This window comes from Nuphar pumila, chromosome 16, assembly GCF_984573655.1.
Source record: "Nuphar pumila chromosome 16, dmNupPumi1.hap1.1, whole genome shotgun sequence".
NCBI lineage: Eukaryota > Viridiplantae > Streptophyta > Magnoliopsida > Nymphaeales > Nymphaeaceae > Nuphar > Nuphar pumila.
The window spans coordinates 62,320,170-62,344,860 of record NC_143264.1 but is presented as its reverse complement, the minus strand read 5'-3'; the positions used below and the strand labels follow the sequence as shown (position 1 = coordinate 62,344,860).

The following is a 24,691-nucleotide window of genomic DNA, read 5'->3' as shown; positions in this document are numbered from 1 at the left end:
TGTACACTTCTTCAACTAGGTTTCCATTTTGAAATGCATTTTTGACGTCCATCTGAAATATGGACCATTTCTTGATGGAAGCTAAGGCAATTAAGGTTCTGACTGTTGTCATACGAGCAACATGGGCAAAGGTTTATTCGTAGTCAATGCCATATTCTTGGGCATAACCTTTGGCCACAAGACGGGCTTTATATCTTTTAAGAGTACCATCACTCCTAGTTTTAACCTTGTAAACCCATCGACACCCTATAGGTTTCTTCTCAAGTGGAAGGTCTTGAATAGACCATGTATAAGCCTTTTTAAGTGCATCTAACTCAATTTTCATGGCTTCTACCCATTTGACATCATTCTTAGCTTGATAGTATGAAGATGGTTCTTCGTATGAGTAAATTAATGCAATAACTGCCCTATATGTGGGAGAGAAAGATTCGTATAACAAATTTTCCTGGAGGCCTTGAGACTCGGGATGACCTTTGGTTGAAATTTTAGAATATCTTTCAAGTGCACATAGAAGATTAGGCTCTCGTCGTCTTGAATATTGTATACTAGTATCTCTATGAACTTCATTGTCAACATTGTAATCAAGGTTAATAATACCTTGATCATCATCAAAGTTACAGTCATGATCATATTCATCAGATTTTGATGTTAGATCTAACAAAAAGTACTCTCTGACTTCCTTTGGTTTTTCAAAATAAAAAAAGCTCTTTTTTCTAGAAAAGAAACATTTCTTGATACATATAACTTATTATTTTTGAAGTCAAAACACTTATATCGTTTTTGATTTTCAACATATCCTAAAAAGACACAAGGAATTTCACGGGGAGAAAGTTTATTATTTTTGTCCGTAAATATGAAACATTTGCATCCAAATACTCTCAGTCTAGAGTAATCTGAAGAAATGTTCACAAGTTTTTCGATTGGTGTTATATTTTGCAAAGAAGAAGGCATTCGATTAATCAGATAGGTGGCAGTCAAGGCAACTTCTGCCCAGAAATCTTTTGGGACTTGATTTGCTATTAATAGAGTCCTAGTGGTTTTCATAATATGGCAATGTTTTCGTTCTGCTAGCCCATTTTGTTGGGGTGTATATGGACAAGACCTTTGATGTATGATGCCATGCAAGTTAAGGTAATTTTTAAAATCTGTGGACAAGAATTCTCCCCCCTGAATCTGTGCGAAAGATGAAAATTTCATTTTGAAACTTGTTTTTAACCATATTATGAAATGTTTGAAAGTACGAAAATACTTCAGGCTTATATTTTAGAAAGTAAATCCATGTATGTCTGGAATAATCATCGACAAAGATAACATAATAAGCAAATACTCCTTTAGAAATTATTGGTGCAGGACCCCAAACATCCGAGTGAACTAATTCAAGTGGTCTTGAACAAGGTTTTAAAACCCGTGACTCGGAACTCGACTCGTTTTTTATTGACTCGTGACTCGGCGGGTCAACTCGGTGACTCGGACCGGGTTTTGTTAACTTTTGATTTTAAAAGAAAAACAATATATAATTTGTCTGAAACCATGTTTTTAAGTAAACATAGTCTCCAAATGTCTGTAAGAATATAAAAATAACTCCAAAGAGCTATAGAGGTTTGCTTGAATAATTGAATTTGATATCTATACAAGCACTTTGACTAATTCATGTCTTGAATTAGAGAATTTGGTCACCATGAGTTCAGTCTGCTACTACCTAAGGTTCCTAAAATGGCCAATCATATATGCTAGCTTGTTTTAAATGTTTTAATTCCCTCTCTAACAAATCCATAAATGTAAAACAGTGATATATGTGCATATTGAAAGTTTACAAAATGCCCAATATCAACATAAATAGGCAATTTTCTCTCATGTATAAAACTATGCAGAAAATATATCAATGGCACAACTATAAAAAGACTACTAATATTTGAATATGTACAATGCTTGTTCACATAACAAATGGATGATGAAACCTAAATGTGACTTCCCATAGGCACAGTTGACCCGCCATATATAGTGAGAATCATTTCTTTAAAATATTTTGCTAGAATAAGTTGATAACACAGGGTGAACACTAGTTCGAACAACATGGCGATTTTATTCTATGGATTTAAATGTTTTTTTATATTTAAATGATTTTTATTTTCTTTTTTATACAAAATCTGGGGGTAACCCTTGTTAAAATATATGTACTTATATATTTCGAAACTCAAAAAACAAATTTCAAACATCCCAAAACTCGCCCGAGTCAAGCCGAGTCAAGCCCAAGTTTTGGCAAACCGAGTTTGCCTTGCTGGGTTGACTCACTGGAGGGGCGAGCCGAGCCGAGTCAGTCGAGTCAACGAGTTGACTCGGCGAGTTTTAAAACACTGGTCTTGAAGAGACAAAAGTTCTATTCTGAAATGATAATCTTTTCATTTTGCCAAGAATACAATCTTTACAAGTAATCGTTTTAGAATTACAAAATTTTTCTATATTTGGAAAATGTTGGATTTTGGCTATATGAGGATGACCGAGTCTTTTGTGCCACAACTCCAACTCATTTTTCTGAATGTTATAACAAAAAGCTTTCTTTGGCATTTCCAAAAAATCAATGTAATAGAGTCCTTCTCTATGGCCTTCCCCAATTAGCTTTCCTGACTGGCGATCTTGTACCCAACAATCATGAGAAAAGAAGGAAACATTACAACAATGGTCAGATATTTGAGAAATGGATAATAAATTTAAATTTAGTTTGAGAATAAATCTTACTTCTGAAATAAAAAATTTCTCAGTTTTATGGATTTTTTTTCAAAATTTCCTATTCCTTTTATTTCAAGAGAAGTTCCATCAACTGTAAAAACTTTTAACAACTTGTTTTATTTTTAACACATTCGGATAAACTTTTATCATTTGGGGTCATATGGAATGAAGCACCAGAGTCAAGAAGCCAAGAAAAGTTACTTAGATCGGAAAAAGATGAAGCAACTGCCTCAGTCGAAGCTTCTGATGAGGAGGAGGCTCCTTTGATAAGAGGTTGGAGAATCTCCATTAGCTGGGTCATAGAGACTGGTGCATCTTGATCTTTGGGCCCCGATCCAGCAATCACAACTCTCTTTTCTTTGAGCTCCTTAAGCTTAGGCCAGTGAGGCCTGTAGTGTCCCGGTTCACGACAATGATGGCAGATAACCTTTTTCTTGACATAATCAACTCCTTGGCGGTTAAAATGAGGTGGTCTATATGATCGTACATGATTCCTTGGTCTGGATACAACAAGAACAAAATCATCTTCAACCTTTGGAGTATATTTCTTGATTCTGTTTTCCTCCATAGTTAATTCCTCTATAGTGTCGACAATAGCGGGGACTTTTCCTCGATGAAGAAGAGCCGATTTCGTTGACTCGAATTCCGGTCTTAAACCGTTTACAAATTGATAAAAATGCTCCATATCAAGTTGTTTTTGTCGGAGCTCAATATCTTCTGGACAATGCCATTTTGGCTCTAGAATAGCCAATTCACCCCAAAGTTCGGATAATTTATTATACTATTCTCGTATAGTTTTGTCACCTTGGGTCATAGATCTAACCTTTTCTTAAAGATTGCACACATGTGCAATATCTTTTAGGGAATACATATTTTTGAGATATTCTTACGCCTTATCGGCATGCTCAAACTTGGCAAGACTAGAACATTTCTTTATGTCAACGCTATTGATTAGCCATGACATAATTTTAGCATGCCCTATTCTCCATTCTTTTTAACTCTTTTCATAGTTGGCTAAGGCTTTGCTTTTTTTTCCCTTCGGTCAAGAGAACTTCTTTATCACCCTTCTATTTTGGTGAGAACAAGTTTAGGTTCCGAATCAGAACCATCTACTATGCCCTACAACCCTTTTCCCCATATGTGGTGCTTCATTATTGAAGCCCACATTACATAATTTGTGTTGTTTAGCTTCATGGGTATGATGGTGATTTGATCTTGATCATCCATCTTTTACAAATGTGATAAAACAAGGAGAAAAAAGAAATAAAGAAAGAGAAAGCAAACACAATATTTTGATGCAACGAGCCTTTATTTTCTCTCCTTCCTTTAAAAGAGGCTTTAAAACCCCCAACCAAGGTGATAAAACACCTTTGCAAGCTTGGCACGGAAAACGAGGCAAGAAATCGTAGGATAAACCTTGCTTTGATACTATGAAATGCAAAAATGATCTTCCAAATGCGAACTTAGATCTGCACAAGAAGGTGTCTAAAAATACACTAAAGCATAACCCTTAAAAAGGGTATAATGGGAAACAACGAAGAAATAAAATATTCTTTATTGATATGAAAACACCAAATGCTTAAGAAGCATTGGAATTGAAAATACAAGAGGGGATGCACCCCTTTATATACAAGTGGGAGAGGAGAGCTCTTAAGGAGCTCTCCTTTGTAGCCGTACATTATTTGTTAAGTTCCAAGTGGAACTTAACTAATAATGTAAGTCTAGTTCTATTAGAACTAGACTTTCAAAAATTTAAAATAAAATAGCAAAAAATACAGAAAAATAAAAAAATAAAAATAAAATTACATTAATATATAATAATATATATTAATATTATATATATATATATATATATATATATATATTACATTTTAACAAGAGATGGGTCTGGTGCAGGCTTAAATGGTGGGTTTGTATTCTGCCATGATAGAAGTTTGGATGATGGGTTTGACGTGAGCTGGTAGCGGGCTTGGAGGCATTGTTGGTGGTGAATGGTGATGGTCTTGCAGGTAGCAGGTGGTGGACTTTCTTCGATGAAGGCCTATTACTAAGTCCGATCATAGTCAACCACACATTTTAAAATTCCGAAACTATTAAGTCTGTTTAGATAATTCGGGTTGGACTCACAAGATCCAAGTAGTAGACAACAGACTTCTGTCTGATTTGGAAGTTTGTTACAAGCTAGATCTGATCCTAATCCAAATCCAATATTTTAAAGATAAAGATTTTATCAGTTCTGGCTTTTGTCATTAGAACCAGGATCCAGATCTGGTCATCTGCAAGCTGGGACCAATCGGTTTCAAACTTGGTTCCAACACCTCATAGTTGGGTTACAGACTCAAATTCAGCTCATGTGGGCCTGTTAACAGCCCTGGTTATTGCCAAATCCAACCTTATGTTTGACTCCAAAAAAAGACACTTGTTTGGGAGGAAACACCAGCCTCCTGAAATGCCAAATCTACCAAAAAACTAAGGCATGCTCCCAAACAGCTCATGGAGTTGGCAACTCCAAGAATCTTCAATACCTTGTTTTGGCAAAAAATGGAAACACCGATTCCAGCTCAATGCAAGGCTCCCAAACAGAGCCTAATTTTCATCCCTAAAATGTGCTTGTCGACAATTATTATTCTATGACCTCCATTTTTAGTAATATATATCTTGTAGACTATTAAATATTAATACAGTGTGCTTGCTGATTGTCCGCAGTACCATCTGCCTTGTGAGATTAAGCTGGTTCTGTTTTATTGTGTTATGGTCATTTATTGGCAGTAAAATTATTTCAGGTAGCTGGGTTAGATAGTCTGGTGTGTTTGTGAATTTAAGTAATATTATTTCAGTAATGTTGTGGCTTTTGATATGATAGTGTTGGTACTGTAAGTAAACGTATCTTGAATTTCATATGTCTGATGTATCTTTTTCTTCAGGTATTATCTCTTCTTATTTATTTGGAATTTAAGCTTGCACATCAATTTTTTCCCTTGCCCTAGTATCTGTTCTTTGAGGTGTGAAGCAAAAGCACTTTGCATATTAAATGAATATTCTACTCTCGTAAATTATTTTGTAACACAAGTGTGGTTTTAAACTCAGTTTTGATTTTAGCATAACAGGCTCTAGAAATTTTAAAAGAACTTATATCTATACTTTGTAAAGTAGATGCATATTGAAAGCATGCATACAAGAAATTATCATAATAGGAAGACTAACCTTTTAGAATGAACTTAGGCTTTCCTTATGTCAGAGGGAAAATAACAAAAAGAGTAATACAGGTTTCAGTGGGAAACTTCTTATTTATCCTTTGTCAAAAGCATGTTTCAAATGTCACCATATGTAAAATGTTGGGGCTTATTGTCTAAAGGGTTGAGAACTATGTAACATGGTTGCCTCTGCAACCCCCAAGCACTTGCATCGACGTGGTGAGGTGTGGCACCCGACACGGCTGAGTTTGGGTCAACAAGTATCCGGTGTGGTCAACCCCCTCATCCAACTATTTTTGTCTAACTTTGGACTTTGTCAACTTTGTCCAAGTCCAAAATTGTCCACATTTATAAAAAACATAAAAACTTTAAAAAACTTACAATTATGCAATTTTAAATGAATTCTATGAAAATGTATATCTACATGCACACATACATATATACATACATGCACGTGCATATAATTGTAGTTGAGGTCCGTAGGAAGGGTAATAGGATTTTACTTATTAAATTAGTATTAGGTACACATATTATTAATATTATTAGTGTTTATGCACCTCAAGTAGGTTTAGATTATTCCATTAAGCGTCAATTTTGGAAAGATTTAGATGGAGTAGTACAAGGGATATCTTATGGAGAAAAGCTTTTCATCGACGGTGACCTTAATGGACATGTAAGCATTAGTCGGGATGTATTTGAGAGTATCCATGAAGGCTATGGTACAGGAGAAAGAAACAAAAGTGGAGAAAGAAACAAAAAGATTTTGGTTTGTCCTATGATATGATCTTAGCAAACACTTGGTTTAGGAAGAGGGAGTCTTGTTAAAATGTAAAACTGTACATATATGTATATATAATAATATTATATTATTATATATATAAATACATTTTTAATTTCTTTCTTTTCTGTATTTTTTTTCCTTTATTTTTATTTTTTGTCTTTATGTCATCTAGTTCAGTTTGAACTAGAATGACTGTTGCTAGTCAAGTCCTGTCCAGACTTGACTAGCAATAGAGCTGCTGGACTGACACAGTCCAACAACTCTAAATAGAGCTGTTGGACTGTGCCCAACAGCTCTATTGAGTCCTCTTTCAGCTGTGTATATAAAGGGGTGCAGCCCCTCTTGTATTTCACTCCAATGCTTCTTAAGCAATTGGTTTTTCATATCAATAAAGAATACATTTTTATTTTTATTTTGTTTCCAGTTATACCCTTTTTAAGGGTTATGCTTTAGTGTCATTCTTGACACTTGCTCTTGTTAATCAAAGCTCGTGTTTCGAAGATCCCCATTTCATTTCATGGTATCAGAGCCGCGGAAGTACTAAATCTTGAGGAAAAGCTGCCTCGGTTTCCGTGCCCGTTTGCAAAAGTGTTCGCCACTTGAAGAGAAGTGTTTTATCACTTCATTGGAGAAGATTTCACATCTTGTTGTATTGTTTTTTTTTTCTTTCTTTCTCATTTTCCTTCTTGTTTCTCTTCTATCCCTATTCTTTCTCTCCTTGTAATCGATGGATGACAATGATAAAGTCACCATCATGCCTATGAAACTAAGCGATACGAACTATGTAACATGGGCTTCAATCATGAAGCACCATATATGGGGAAAAGGCTTATGGGGGATTGTGGATGGTTCCGATTCGGAACCTAAGCTATCTCTTACTAAAAAGGAGGGAGATAAAGACGTCCCTCTATCGGAAGAAGAGAAAATCAAGGCTATTGCCTCATACGAGAAGAAATGGAAAGAATGAAGAATATCTCATGCGAAGATAATGTGATGGCTTATCAATAGCGTTGACATTAAAAAATGCTCAAGTCTTGCCAAATTTGATCATGCCGATAAGGCATGGGAATACCTTAAGAATATGTATTCCCTTAAAGATATTGCACACGTGTGCAACCTCCAAGAAAAAGTTTGAATGATGACACAAGGAGACAAAACTATTCGTGAATATTACAATGGGTTGTCCGAACTTTGGGAAGAACTTTCCCTTTTAGAACCAAAGTGGCATTGTGCCGAAGACATCGAGCTTCGTCAGAAACAACTCGATGTTGAACATTTTTACCAGTTTATCACTGGATTAAGGCCGGAATTTGAAACCACTAAATCAGCTTTACTTCACCGGGGAAAAATTCCTTCTATTGTGGAAACTATTGAAGAGTTAACAATGGAAGAAAATCGTCTCCGGAAAGGTTCTTTAAAAATTGAAGATGATTCCGTTTTAGCCGTGTCTAGACCAGGGAATCATGTTCGATCATATAGGCCTCCTCACTTTAACCGACAAAATGGTGACTATGATAAGAAGAAAGTTATTTGTCATCACTGTCATGAACCGGGACACTACAGGCCACAATGTCCCAAACTTAAGGAGCTGAGAGAAAAAAGAGCTGCAATTGCTGGATCGGAGCCTAAAGATCAGGGTGCACCAGTTTCCCTGGCCCAACTAATGGAGATCCTTCAGCCTCTCATCAAAGGTGCCTCTTCCTCATCTGAAGCTTCAACCGGCGCAACAGCCTCATCTTTTTCTGATTTAGGTAAAATTTCTTGGCTTCTTGACTCTGGTGCATCTTTTCATATGACCTCAAATAATCAAAGTCTATCCAAATGTGTTAAAAATAAAACAAGTGTGTCAAAGGTCTTTACTGCTGATGGGACTTCTCTTGAAATAGAAGGAATAGGAGATTTTGAAAAAATTTATAAAACAAATTTTTTTTTTATTCCAGAAATTAGACATGTTCCCAAATTAAATTTAAATCTTTTATCTGTATCTCAAATTTCTGATTATGGGTGTAATATTTCTTTTTCTTCTCATGGTTGTTGGGTACAGGATCGCCAGTCAGGCAAGCTGATTGGGGAAGGCCATAGAGAAGGAGGACTCTATTACATGGATTTTTTGGAAATGCCGAAGAAAGCTTTTTGTTATAATATTCAAAAAATAGAGTTGGAACTGTGGCATAAGAGACTTGGTCACCCACATGTAGCCAAAATCCAACATTTTTCAAATCTAGGGAAATTTTGTAACTCTGAATCATTTGATTGTAAAGATTGTATTCTCGGCAAAATGAAAAGATTACCATTTCAGAATAGAACCTTTTTCTCTTCAAGACCACTTGAATTAATACACTCGTATGTTTGGGGTCCTGCACCAGTAATTTCTAAAGGAGGATTTGTTTACTATGTTATTTTTGTCGATGATTTCTCCCGACATACGTGGATGTACTTTCTAAAACATAAGTCCGAAGTATTTTCATACTTTCAAACTTTTTATAATATGGTTAAAAACAAGTTTCAAAATGATATTACTATTTTTCGCACAGATTCAAGGGGAGAGTTTTTATCCACAAATTTTCAAAATTATCTTAAATTGCATGGCATCACACATCAAAGATCTTGTCCTTTACACCTCAACAAAATGGACTGGCAGAACGAAAACATCGCCATATTATAGAAACCACTAGGACTTTATTAATAGCAAATCAAGTCCCGAAAGACTTTTGGGCAGAAGCTGCCTTAACTGCCACCTATCTCATTAATAGGATGACATCTTCTTCGTTACAAAATATCACTCCCATTGAAAAACTTATGAACATTTATCCAGACTACTCTAGACTAAGAATATTTGGGTGCAAATGTTTCATATTTACTAACAAAAATGATAAACTTTCCCCTCGTGTGATTCCCTGTGCCTTTTTAGGATATGCTGAAAACCAGAAAGGTTATAGATGTTTTGACTTCAAAAATAATAAACTATATGTGTCTAGAAATGTTTCCTTTCTTGAAAAGGAGAGCTTCTTTGATTTTAGAAAATTAAAAGACGTCACTGAGTACTCCTTTTTGCTAGATCTAGCATCAACATCTGATGAATATGACCTTGACTGTAACTTTGATGATGATCAAAGAATTATTGATCTTAATGTTGAAAATGAAGAAGATCATAGAGATACTAGTATTCAATATTCCAGGCGACAAGAGTCTAATCCTCCATGTGCACTTGAGAAATATTCTAACATTCCAACTAGACAATCATCCCGAATCTCGAGGCCTCCAGGAAAGTTTGTATCATACGAGTCTTTCTCACCCACATATAGGGCAGTTATTGCATTAATTCACTCATATGAAGAACCATCCACATATTTTCAAGCAAAAAATGATATCAAATGGATAGAAGCCATGAAAGCTGAATTAGATGCACTTGAAAAGGCTTCTACATGGAATATTCAAGATCTTCCTCCAGGGAAGAAAACTATAGGATGTCGATGGGTTTATAAAATTAAAACCAAGAGTGATGGTACTCTTGAAAGATATAAAGTCCGTTTAGTAGCCAAAGGTTATGCCCAAGAATATGGGATTGATTATGAAGAAACCTTTGCTCCGGTGGCTCGTATGACTATTGTCCGAACCCTAATTGCCTTAGCTTCTATCAAAAAATGGTCTATTTTTCAAATGGATGTCAAAAATGCTTTTTTAAATGGAAAGCTAGTTGAAGAAGTATATATGGAACCCCCTCCTGGTCTAAGTATTCCTAAGGGTAAAGTCCTTCGCTTAGAAAAAGCTCTTTATGGACTTAAACAAGCACCAAAAGCTTGGTATGATAGGTTTAGTCGTGTTATGATTGATATTGGTTTTCAATTCTGTTTAACTGACACTGTTTTGTTTATTAAGAATTCTGATGCAGGGATCATTGTGCTTCTTCTCTATGTGGATGATATGATCATCACCGGAAGCGATAAACAGGGAGTTGAAACAATCAAAACACTTCTTAAATCTCATTTTGAAATGACTGATTTGGGCTTGTTGAGATATTTTTTAGGCATTGAAGTTGCTTATTCTCCTAGAGGATATTTATTATCTCAGACTAAATTTGCTTTTGATATTGTTTTCAGGTCTGGTATTACTGATGATAAGAAAGTTGACACTCCAGAAGTTGTTAATGTTAAAATGAAGATTGATGATGGAGAACTTCTTGCAGACCCTACTCCTTACAGACAGCTTGTCGGGGCACTTTCCTATCTATCCATTACCCGACCAGATATAGCACATGTTGTTCATACAGCAAGTCAATTTCAACATGCTCCTACTTTTGTTCATATGGGAGCAGTCATGTGTATTATTAGATACATCAAGTCCTCTCTTTCACGAGGACTTTTCTTATCTTCCTCCTTTTCTCTTGATTTAATTGCATATACTGATGCTGATTGGGGAGGTGATCGCAATAACAGACACTCAACCACTGGCTTTTGTGTCTTTTTAGGGGAATTATTAATCTCGTGGAGGTGTAAAAAGCAGCAGAAGGTATCTCTCTCATCCACCGAAGCTGAATACAGAGCCGTGGCAACCACGACCATGGAAGTAGTTTGGCTCCGACGACTGCTTGCTGACATGGGAGTTGAAGCAACAAAGGCTTCACAAATGTGTTGTGACAACAAAAGTGCGATCTACATTGCCAGTAACAGAACATTCCACGAACGCACAAACACATCGAAATGAATTGTCACTACGTCAGAGAGGAATATCTACACGGGATAATTGATCTGCCATATGTCACTTCATAATATCAATTAGCAGACCTCTTTACAAAGCCTCTCGCTGCTCCCCGATTTCACTTTATCTTAGACAAACTTTCGCTCATTGTACCGTAAGTTTGAGGGGGAGTGTTAAAATGTAAAACTGTACATATATGTATATATAATAATATTATATTATTATATATATAAATACATTTTTCATTTCTTTCTTTTCTGTATTTTTTTTCCTTTATTTTTATTTTTTGTCTTTATGTCATCTAGTTCAGTTTGAACTAGAATGACTGTTGCTAGTCAAGTCCTGTCCAGACTTGACTAGCAATAGAGCTGTTGGACTGACACAGTCCAACAGCTCTTAATAGAGCTGTTGGACTGACACATTCCAACAACTCTAAATAGAGCTGTTGGACTGTACCCAGCAGCTCTATTGAGTCCTCTTTCAGCTGTGTATATAAAGGGGTGCAGCCCCTCTTGTATTTCACTCCAATGCTTCTTAAGCAATTGGTTTTTCATATCAATAAAGAATACATTTTTATTTTTATTTTGTTTCCAGTTATACCCTTTTTAAGGGTTATGCTTTAGTGTCATTCTTGACACTTGCTCTTGTTAATCAAAGCTCGTGTTTCGAAGATCCCCATTTCATTTCAAGTCTCACCTAATAACATTTAAAAGTGGGGTTAATACGAGTCAGATAGATTTTTTTCTACTTAGAAAGAGAGATAAGGGTTGTTGCATCGATTGTAAGGTTATACCGGGAGAAAGTGTAGCTACACAACATATAGTCTTAATTTTAGATCTTAGAATTAGAAAATGCCGCAAAAAGGATAGACATAAGATATATCCTAGAATTAAGTGGTGGGCACTGAAAGGATCTAAACAATGAATGTTTGTAGAGCAGGTAGTTAAGGAAGTTGATTGGTGTCTCGAGGAGGATTTAAAATCAATGTCGAATAAGATAGCGGGTGGCATGAGAAAGGTGGCTAAGAAGGTATTGGGTGAGTCTAAAGGCGGTGCACTGCTAGGTTAGGATACATCATGGTGAAACGAGGATCTTAAATTAGCTATTAAGATTAAAAGAGAGTGTTATAGAAATCTAAGTAAGAGTCGTGATAATGAGAATTTGGAGAAGTATATAATAGCAAAGAAGGAAGCTAAAAAGTAGTTTAAAACGCGAGGGATAAGGTATATAAGGAGGTTTATGACAAGTTGGATACCAAAGAGGACGAGAAGGATATTTATAGGATTGCAAAGATGAGAGATAAGAAATCGAGGGACCTGGGTATGGTTAGATGTATCAAAGAGGAAGCACAAAGGGTTTTAGTCAAAGATGAGGAGATTAAGTAGAGATGAAAAAATTATTTTGATAAGCTATTTAATGGAAGTCATGCTCAGGATCTTGGAGACTTGTCCATTCCTTTTCATGAGATGAATCGTGACTTCATGCGCAAGATTCAGAAGAAAGAAATTGCAGAGGCTTTGAAGAAAATGAAATCAAGAGTAGTTGGCCCAGGTGGTATACCTATCGAGGCTTGGAAATGCTTGGGTGATAAAGGTTTAGAATGGTTGACAAATCTTTTTAATAAGATTTGGCGAGCAAATAAGATGCCTAATGAGTGGAGAAAGAGTACTTTGGTGCCTCTATATAAGAATAAGTATGATATACAAGATTGCACAGACTATCGTGGTATAAAACTCATGAGTCATACTATGAAACTTTGGGAGATGGTGATTGACTATAGGTTGAGGAAGGTTGTCATGATATCGGAGAATCAATTTGGTTTTATGCCTGAAAGATAAACTATGGAAGCTATACATCTTCTTAAACAACTTATTGAGAGATATAGAGAGAGGAACAAAGATTTGCATATGGCTTTTATTGATTTGGAGAAGGCATACGATAGAGTACCTAGGGATGTTCTCTAGTGGACAATGATGAAGAAAGGTGTTTCTCTCAAGTACATTAGTATAATTAAAGATATGTACGAAGGAGTAGTAACCAATGTCCGCACTTGTGGAGGGGTGACAACCAATTTTCCTATAACGGTTGGGTTACATCAAGGATCTGCATTAAGCCCTTTCCTATTTGCTATAGTTATGAATGAGCTTACGAGATCAATTCAAGAAAATTTGTCGTGGTGTATGTTGTTTGTTGATGATATTGTTTTGATTGATGAGTCTAGAGCTGAGGTTAATGCTAAGTTAGAATTATGGAGACAAACTTTGGAAGCAAGAGGTTTTAAGCTGAGTAAGAGTAAGACAAAATATATGGAATGTTGGTTTAGTAAGCAACGAAGTAGTGATGAGAGTGTAGTGAAGCTTGGTGAGCAAGAAATACTGATGGATGACTGTTTCAAATATTTGGGCTCTATCATTCAAAAGTATGAAGAAATTGATGAAGATGTAAATCATAGGATAAAGGTTGGGTGGATGAAATGGAAAAATGCAACTGGAGTGTTGTGCGATCGTAGAATGCCATTGTGGTTGAAGGAAAAGTTTTATAGGACGACAATTAGGCCCGTTTTATTATATGGTACGGAATGTTGGGCTGCCAAGAGACATCATATCCAAAAAATGAGTGTAGCTGAGATGCATATGTTTAGATGGATGTGTGGAAATACAATAAAAGATAAGATTCAAAACAAGGAGATATGTAAGAAGGTAGGCGTTGCATCCATTGAAAATAAGATGAGAGAGAATCGTTTACGGTGGTTTGGACATATTCGGCGAAGGCCTAATGATGCTCCAATTAGAAGGATGGAGAAATTGGAAAATATATTAGTTAAAGGAGGTCGGGGTAGGCCTAAGAAGACTTGAATAAAGATGATAGGAAAGGATATGAATGCTTTGAACCTCACCGAGAACATGGCATTGGATAAAAATGATTGGAGGAGAAGGATTCATGTGAAAAACCCAGAATGATTTTCTTTTTTTGGTTCATATCGCTGACCCCAATTGTTTTGGGATGAAGGCGTAGTTGTTGTTGTTGTTGTCTCTATATATATGGGTTAATATTTGGTGCTATTGAAGGAATGAAACTATTGAGTATAAATCACCTTTTCATATTTTTTAGATTTTTTTTTGTACTGACGTTATGGATGTGACCTACAAGGTTTATTTAATAGAAAAACAATTTTGAATCATATGAATGTCACGTGTAAGCAGGTTTTGTAGGGGCTTCACAAATCAATGACCCCACAATACAACAACAACAACAACAACTACGCCTTCATCCCAAAACATATTCATAGGGTATGACTAAGTTTTTATGCTGGCTGTCACAGGCCTACCGCAACCCTCCTCTTTTATCCGGGCTTGGGACCGGCAGTGCATAACTAAACAGTTATACACAGGCGGAGTTTGATCCCAAACAATCAATGGCCCCACAATGCACTAAAAAATTCACAACCCAAAAAATCATATTTTTAGATTGAAATAACATGATCCAAGGTTTGATCCTTAGCAAACAAACCATGCTGAACATATCTATGTTTCCAGATCAATAGTTCAGTGCCTTCAATAGCACCAAATATTAACCATATATATATACATATTAGTAATGATAGGTTGCTCCCGAAGAACCTACTCCCACCTAATAGAAGCCTCAAAATTTCCATTTTTTTTTATTTTTTTGCTGATCCGATCCTTTAGATATAATTTACAATCATTATTTAGTGGAAAACAAGTTTTGGATCATGTTATTATGGCGTACATGTAGGTTTTTCAAGATCTTCAAAACTCAATGGCTCACAATGAACTAAAATTTTATGACTTAAAAGTTCCTATTTTTTATGTCCAATAAACATGATCCAAAACATGTTTCCTATCAAATAAACTATATTAAATACATCTATAAGGTTTGATTGAGAAGATGCAACTTACAACCATGATTTCTAGTAGGTGGGAGTATGTGTTCCGTATCTATCTATCTATCTATCTATCTATCTATCTATCTATCTATCTATCTATCTATCTATATATATATATATATATATATATATATATATATATATATATATAGTAGGAGGTAGTTGTCTACTCGGATTTGTGCCTACCGCCAGCCTACTGGGCTTCTGAAGGTTTTTTTTTCATGTTTTTCTCAAATCTGACCATACAAATGTGTTCTACATGCTTGATTTTATAGGTATGGACTCTTGGATCATCCGATTCTGATACGTGTGTAGGATTTTATAAGGTTTGAAAATTGATGGTCTACAATTTTCATAAATATTCAAGTTGAAAATTCATGTTTTTTCATTGAAAGAACATGATCCTAGTGTTGTTTTCTAGCAAATTGATCATGATGAATGCATCTACAAGGTCAGAATTGCGAAAAATATCCCCAAAACCCTTGTTCGCTCGTGGTAGGCTCCTAACTTTGGTAGGCACCTACTCTCCATGTGTGTGTGTGTGTGTGTGTGTGTGTGTGTCTTCTGCATACCTGCACCCAAGTTTTTTGAAATTGTTGTGCCACACCCTTCACATCTGCACATGCACCTATGTGACATAGGTGGGGAACTATGTCTGAATTACTTTAAGCTGATGGGTTGCGGAGCACAAAGCTGCATGGAATCTTTATTTGGCGGATCAATGATGCATGCGACCTGTGTAAACTTCCATAGAAGAAAACTGGTATGAGCTGATCAATTATTTTGAGAAATGAAAATAAATCTAGAAAAACTTTTGGACAAGATAGGCTATAGTGACAATGAGTTTTCTTGGACTATGGCTATAATATACCTGATTTTTCAATATCCAGTGGAGTCTGGTTGTGGTAGATAAAAGTAAAAAGACTCCAAGGAAAAATTAAAAAGGGTAATGAAGGGTGTGATGGAAAAAACTGTTTTATGATCCATTCAATATGAGATCTTGAGGAGTCATATCAGAATTATACTTTTAAATTCAATAGCCAACCAGTTGTTCCTAGCACTGGGTTATTGGACGATGTAGAAGCAATAAAAGAAGTACCGTGGAGGAGATACTGAAGATGCTCCAAAGCTGGTCAAAGCGGGTTTAGAGCATATGGTGCGCTAGTAGTATATATTTTAGCAGGTCAATGTTGAGGGACTATATGGGGCTAATGCAATCTGTTTTAGCTTAATGGGAGTGGTTGTATCATTATGGAAGTTGTACTTTCTATGTTATAAACCTAATTACTTCAAGAATTTGCAACATTCGGGTCCATACCTTGCACCAGCTGATATCGAAAAACTCAACACATAGCTTTTAGACTCAAAACCCTTGTTCGCTCGTGATATTTTATATATATATATATATATATATATATATATATATATATATATATATATATATATATATATATATATATATATATATATATATATACATTTTTGCCCCTGCCGCACCCCCGCACCCGGGTTTTTTGAAAGTGCCGAATCCCCGCACCCGCACCCATGTGACATAGATTATTAGCTTTCAGAAACTGTAAAGATAGAGGGGATTATCAATGCTTTATTCTTCTGATTGTGGGAGGAGAAATGAAACTGATTGTTGATCCAGATCAGAGGTTGAACACGAACTTAAAATTTCTTCCTAGCAATCTCGTTGTGCTTGTATCCAGTTTTGGTGAAACCTTTTTCCATAAAAAACCATTTTCTTAAGGGCAGTACAACCATAAATCTTTGAAGTTTGGTTTTCGGTGTTAAAACTGTCTGCGTCAAATGTTGATTGACTAACTGATAGGTGTGGCTCTCTGTGATACTTGCAAAGAACTGTGACTGTGTGTTTCACTTTTTGCAAGATGGATAGAAATAGAGGTTCCCAAAGAATTAGCTAATTATGCTATCTTTGCAACTTCTGTTGGGACACACACATCTCCTCCCCACACCACCTCCTTCCCACAATATCATATCTCATACAACACCTGTAACCTGAATGATCCAGCTATCAAGTGTTAGGAAATTTTGGGGTTTGGTCTTCAGCTAGGGAAATATAGATGGGAGGAATAGTCTTGGTTCTGTCCACCTATGACCTAACTCGTCATGAAGGGTTTCCTTGGTCTCTGAAGTATTGAATTGCATCCTGAGAACCACTCATTGAAGATGTTGGCTGTGGTGGGGTGGCATTCGTTCATTAAGTTTTAGTTGGATAATGGAGAAGGGGAGGAGCTCCTTGCTGCCAGGTTACCTAATCTTTTTCTTTGTGGCTTTCTCCAAGACAAATGCCTCAACATTCATGTGAATGCCTCTTTTTATAGTGGTTTGAACTTGCAGCTGTAAATGATAACACGTTCATAAAGCGTACATCCTGTGGAGTCAGTTAGGCCCATCAAGTTGCAGCCTCAGTTGGAGGATAGAGTCCTATTGACATTGGTGTAGAAGAAGCTTGCACAATTGAATTATGTTATCATGCTATATTAGAACTTTGGATGAATTTTATATGGAATAATTCGTGAGCAGTGCCCTAACTTAAGTTTGAGAATCATTGCTTGGTTGCTTTGCAAATCCACGCTGCTCAAACCAATAATCCACAAAAGCCTGGGTACCACTTGTCAGTCAAATATGTTATGCTTAACGAGTGCAAATCAGTTTTCCACCTGATTGCCAATGTGAGGAAATACTTCTCATCCTTGTGTGGGCCTGGCTGGATGATTGCAACAAATGGAGGATTAGCTAATCACAAATTGATATTCTCTTATGTATCAACAATATGTTACGAGATGTTTGGATGGTGGGTTAAGGCAAGATGGTGGTATGTCTGGTTTATGTTTGCAGTATAATGTGCCACAGCTTTGCACCAGACTATATTGTTTTTAGATGCTCTGTCTGCTTGGAACAGTGAAGATGTGCATTGGATTGGTTCAAGCATGATTGGGTGCTTATGTTTTCTCTGCTTCACTTCAATAAATTGATTTAATCTTTGCTTCTCAAAAGGAAAAAAAAGAAGGAAAACTTGTATCTGATTGCTGAGATATGTGTGTGTATTATTGCCAATTGTATTTAGTTTGTTTATTTGTTTGACATGAAATGCACCTTTGATACCATCTTCCATCTGCTGATATCTTTGACATTCGTAAATGCAGGGAAGTTGAAGATTTTGCAAGGAGACTGAATTCAGATTGGCCGCAAAGAATGCAAGAAATTCTTTCTTTGGGACAAGAGAGAAGGCAGGTTCCAGTATCTATTACTAGTGGTTCTTCCCTGCAAAGATTTACAAGTAAGATTCATATGTTTACTATATTTTCTGTTGTGTTTATCTTTTTCGTTATTTATGTTAATTAAAAAGATCTATATTATTTATATTCCTCACAATCATTGGTTCTATGACTGTTTAAGTTCAGAGCTCTCTGATGCTTGTATTAATGCCTACTTGAAATTTGATTTCTTTTCAAGTTTTCAGCATTTCCTAGCTTTTGCAATGTTGAACATGAAATGAAATGGGGATCTTCGAAACACGAGCATAGATTAACAAGGGCAAGTGTCAAGAATGACACTAAAGCATAACCCTTAAAAAGGGTATAACTGGAAAGAAAATAAAAATAAAAATGTATTCTTTATTGATATGAAAAACCAATTGCTTAAGAAGCATTGGAATAAAATACAAGAGGGGTTGCACCCCTTTATATACACAGCTGAAAGAGGACTCAATAGAGCTGTTGGACACAGCTCTATTTAGAGCTGTAGGAATGTGTCAGTCCAACAGCTCTATTGCTAGTCAAGTCTGGACAGGACTTGACTAGCAACAGTCATTCTAGTTCAAACTGAACTAGATGACATAAAGACAAAAAATAAAAATAAAGGAAAAAAATTACAGAAAAGAAAGAAATGAAAAATGTATTTATATATATATATAATATAATATTATTATATATACATATATGTACAATTTTACATTTTAACACTCCCCCTCAAACTTACGGTACAATGAGCGAAAGTTTGTCTAAGATAAAGTGAAATCGGGGAGCAGCGAGAGGCTTTGTAAAGAAGTCTGCTAATTGATATTCTGAAGTGACATATGGCAGATCAATTATCCCGTGTAGATATTCCTCTCTGACGTAGTGACAATCCATTTCGATGTGTTTGGTGCGTTCGTGGAATGTTCTGTTACTGGCAATGTAGATCGCACTTTGTTGTCACAACACATTTGTGAAGCCTTTGTTGCTTCAGCTCCCATGTCAGCAAGCAGTCGTCGGAGCCAAACTACTTTCATGGTCGTGGTTGCCATGGCTCTGTATTCAGCTTCGGTGGATGAGAGAGATACCTTTTGCTGCTTTTTACACCTCCACGGGATCAATGATTCCCCTAAAAAGACACAAAAGCCAGTGATTGAGTGTCTGTTATTGGGATCACCTCCCCAATCAGCATCAGTATATGCAATTAAATCAAGAGAAAAGGAGGAAGATAAGAAAAGTCCTCGTGAAAGAGAGGACTTGATGTATCTAATAATACACATGACTGCTCCCATATGAACAAAAGTAGGAGCATGTTGAAATTGACTTGCTGTATGAACAACATGTGCTATATCTGGTCGGGTAATGGATAGATAGGAAAGTGCCCCGACAAGCTGTCTGTAAGGAGTAGGGTCTGCAAGAAGTTCTCCATCATCAATCTTCATTTTAACATTAACAACTTCTGGAGTGTCAACTTTCTTATCATCAGTAATACCAGACCTGAAAACAATATCAAAAGCAAATTTAGTCTGAGATAATAAATATCCTCTAGGAGAATAAGCAACTTCAATGCCTAAAAAATATCTCAACAAACCCAAATCAGTCATTTCAAAATGAGATTTAAGAAGTGTTTTGATTGTTTCAACTCCCTGTTTATCGCTTCCGGTGATGATCATATCATCCACATAGAGAAGAAGCACAATGATCCCTGCATCAGAATTCTTAATAAACAAAACAGTGTCAGTTAAACAGAATTGAAAACCAATATCAATCATAACACGACTAAACCTATCATACCAAGCTTTTGGTGCTTGTTTAAGTCCATAAAGAGCTTTTTCTAAGCGAAGGACTTTACCCTTAGGAATACTTAGACCAGGAGGGGGTTCCATATATACTTCTTCAACTAGCTTTCCATTTAAAAAAGCATTTTTGACATCCATTTGAAAAATAGACCATTTTTTGATAGAAGCTAAGGCAATTAGGGTTCGGACAATAGTCATACGAGCCACCGGAGCAAAGGTTTCTTCATAATCAATCCCATATTCTTGGGCATAACCTTTGGCTACTAAACGGACTTTATATCTTTCAAGAGTACCATCACTCTTGGTTTTAATTTTATAAACCCATCGACATCCTATAGTTTTCTTCCCTGGAGGAAGATCTTGAATATTCCATGTAGAAGCCTTTTCAAGTGCATCTAATTCAGCTTTCATGGCTTCTATCCATTTGATATCATTTTTTGCTTGAAAATATGTGGATGGTTCTTCATATGAGTGAATTAATGCAATAACTGCCCTATATGTGGGTGAGAAAGACTCGTATGATACAAACTTTCCTGGAGGCCTCGAGATTCGGGATGATTGTCTAGTTGGAATGTTAGAATATTTCTCAAGTGCACATGGAGGATTAGACTCTTGTCGCCTGGAATATTGAATACTAGTATCTCTATGATCTTCTTCATTTTCAACATTAAGATCAATAATTCTTTGATCATCATCAAAGTTACAGTCAAGGTCATATTCATCAGATGTTGATGCTAGATCTAGCAAAAAGGAGTACTCAGTGACGTCTTTTAATTTTCTAAAATCAAAGAAGCTCTCCTTTTCAAGAAAGGAAACATTTCTAGACACATATAGTTTATTATTTTTGAAGTCAAAACATCTATAACCTTTCTGGTTTTCAGCATATCCTAAAAAGGCACAGAGAATCACACGAGGGGAAAGTTTATCATTTTTGTTAGTAAATATGAAACATTTGCACCCAAATATTCTTAGTCTAGAGTAGTCTGGATAAATGTTCATAAGTTTTTCAATGGGAGTGATATTTTGTAACGAAGAAGATGTCATCCTATTAATGAGATAGGTGGCAGTTAAGGCAGCTTCTGCCCAAAAGTCTTTCGGGACTTGATTTGCTATTAATAAAGTCCTAGTGGTTTCTATAATATGGCGATGTTTTCGTTCTGCCAGTCCATTTTGTTGAGGTGTAAAGGACAAGATCTTTGATGTGTGATGCCATGCAATTTAAGATAATTTTGAAAATTTGTAGATAAAAACTCTCCCCTTGAATCTGTGCGAAAAATAGTAATATCATTTTGAAACTTGTTTTTAACCATATTATGAAAAGTTTGAAAGTATGAAAATACTTCAGACTTATGTTTTAGAAAGTACATCCACGTATGTCGGGAGAAATCATCGACAAAAATAACATAGTAAACAAATCCTCCTTTAGAAATTACTGGTGCAGGACCCCAAACATACGAGTGTATTAATTCAAGTGGTCTTGAAAAGAAAAAGGTTCTATTCTGAAATGGTAATCTTTTCATTTTGCCGAGAATACAATCTTTACAATCAAATGATTCAGAGTTACAAAATTTCCCTAGATTTGAAAAATGTTGGATTTTGGCTATATGTGGGTGACCAAGTCTCTTATGCCACAGTTCCAACTCTATTTTTTGAATATTATAACAAAAAGTTTTCTTCGGCATTTCCAAAAAATCCATGTAATAGAGTCCTCCTTCTCTATGGCCTTCCCCAATCAGCTTTCCTGACTGGCGATCCTGTACCCAACAATCATGAGAAGAAAAAGAAATATTACACCCATAATAAAAAATTTGAGATACAGATAAAAGATTTAAATTTAATTTGGGAACATGTCTAATTTCTGGAATAAAAAAATTTTTGTTTTATAAATTTTTTCAAAATTTCCTATTCCTTCTATTTCAAGAGAAGTCCCATCAGCAGTAAAGACCTTTGACACACTTGTTTTATTTTTAACACATTTGGATAGACTTTGATTATTTGGGGTCATATGAAAAGATGCACCATAGTTAAGAAGCCAAGAAATTTTACCTAGATCAGAAAAAGATGAGGCTGCTGCGCCGGTTGAAGATTCAGATGAGGAAGAGACACCTTTGATGAGAGGCTGAAGAATCTCCATTAGTTGGGGCAGGGAAACTGGTGCATCCTGATCTTTAGGCTCCGATCCAGCAATTGCAACTCTTTTTTCTCTCAGCTCCTTAAGTTTGGGACATTGTGGCCTGTAGTGTCCCGGTTCATGACAGTGATGACAAATAACTTTCTTCTTATCATAGTCACCATTTTGTTGGTTAAAGTGAGGAGGCCTATATGATCGAACATGATTCTCTGGTCTAGACACGGCTAAAACGGAATCATCTTCAAATTTTAAAGAACCTTTTCGGAGATGATTTTCTTCCATTGTTAACTCTTTAATAGTTTCAACAATAGAATGAATTTTTCCTCTGTGAAGTAGGGCCGATTTAGTGGTTTCAAATTCCGGCCTTAATCCAGTGATAAACTGGTAAAAATGTTCAGCATCGAGTTGTTTCTGACGAAGCTCAATGTCTTCGGCACAATGCCACTTTGGTTCTAAAAGGGAAAGTTCTTCCCAAAGTTCAGACAACCCATTGTAATATTCACGAATAGTTTTGTCTCCTTGTGTCATCATTCGAACTTTTTCTTGGAGGTTGCACACGTGTGCAATATCTTTAAGCGAATACATATTCTTAAGGTATTCCCATGCCTTATCGGCATGATCAAATTTGGCAAGACTTGAGCATTTTTTAATGTCAACGCTATTGATAAGCCATGACATTATCTTCGCATGAGATATTCTCCATTCTTTCCATTTCTTCTCGTATGAGGCAATAACCTTGATTTTCTCTTCTTCCGATAGAGGGACCTCTTTATGTCCCTCCTTTTTAGTAAGAGATAGCTTAGGTTCCGAATCGGAACCATCCACAATCCCCCATGAGCCTTTTCCCCATATATGGTGCTTCATGATTGAAGCCCATGTTACATAGTTCGTATCGCTTAGTTTCATAGGCATGATGGTGACTTTATCATTGTCATCCATCGATTACAAGGAGAGAAAGAATATGGATAGAAGAGAAACAAGAAGGAAAATGAAAAAGAAAGAAAAAAAACAATACAACAAGATGTGAAATCTTCTCCAATGAAGTGATAAAACACTTCTCTTCAAGTGGCGAACATTTTTGCAAACGGGCACGGAAACCGAGGCAGCTTTTCCTCAAGATTTATTACTTCCGCGGCTTTGATACCATGAAATGAAATGGGGATCTTCGAAACACGAGCTTAGATTAACAAGGGCAAGTGTCAAGAATGACACTAAAGCATAACCCTTAAAAAGGGTATAACTGGAAAGAAAATAAAAATAAAAATGTATTCTTTATTGATATGAAAAACCAATTGCTTAAGAAGCATTGGAATAAAATACAAGAGGGGTTGCACCCCTTTATATACACAGCTGAAAGAGGACTCAATAGAGCTGTTGGACACAGTCCAACAGCTCTATTGCTAGTCAAGTCTGGACAGGACTTGACTAGCAACAGTCATTCTAGTTCAAACTGAACTAGATGACATAAAGACAAAAAATAAAAATAAAGTAAAAAAATTACAGAAAAGAAAGAAATGAAAAATGTATTTATATATATATAATAATATAATATTATTATATATACATATATGTACAGTTTTACATTTTAACAGAACACTGATGATCCAGAATTTCTAGCGATTTCAATTATAGATACCAGTGTCCTGATTGGCTGTAGTTGACATTTGTTTTTTGCTTCAATAATTTGATACGGATTTATTCAAATAGTTTTTCATGATCTTTTCTTTTGTACTGCATAAAGCATTAATATATGACTTGATCTTTATTATCTACTTCTATGGGTTTTCTCAATCGAGTTTCCCACTACTTGGTTGTGGATGTCATGCTTGTCATTTTCTTCCTTTTCCTCTTCTGCGAAAAATATTTAGATTTTCCTGTAGATATATGTATCTACGGGAGCTTTGACATTTCATGAACTATCGCTAGTTCTTTCTGTCTTTGACACAGATCAATATCTTCTGATTTGTCAATGCATCTGTTGAGTCCAGTACTGTTGGTTAAATGTTGAATTGAGCTATTTTGCATGTGCACTTCTCCCAAAATATACTACTTTTCTTGATGATATATGGATGTCTGTCCCATTTATAAGGGTGATTCAAGTCACTGATTAAATCCCCACCCTGCGTAACCCAAAAAGTGTCACCAGAGATGAGACTTCAAATCACTGTAAGTATAACTGCCTCTACCAATC

General features: G+C 35.8%; 1 protein-coding gene across 1 annotated transcript in view; it reads left to right on the top strand.

Annotated features, from left to right (window-relative positions):
- The window catches only part of LOC149813340 (SKP1-like protein 21), a 57,842-nt gene that overhangs the window by 14,603 nt on the left and 18,548 nt on the right, over window positions 1-24,691 (top strand). Inside the window, exon 9 of the mRNA XM_089991936.1 lies at window positions 18,481-18,614. Within this exon, the coding sequence (XP_089848062.1) occupies window positions 18,481-18,614 (134 nt within the window). The remainder of the gene's footprint in view (window positions 1-18,480; window positions 18,615-24,691) is intronic.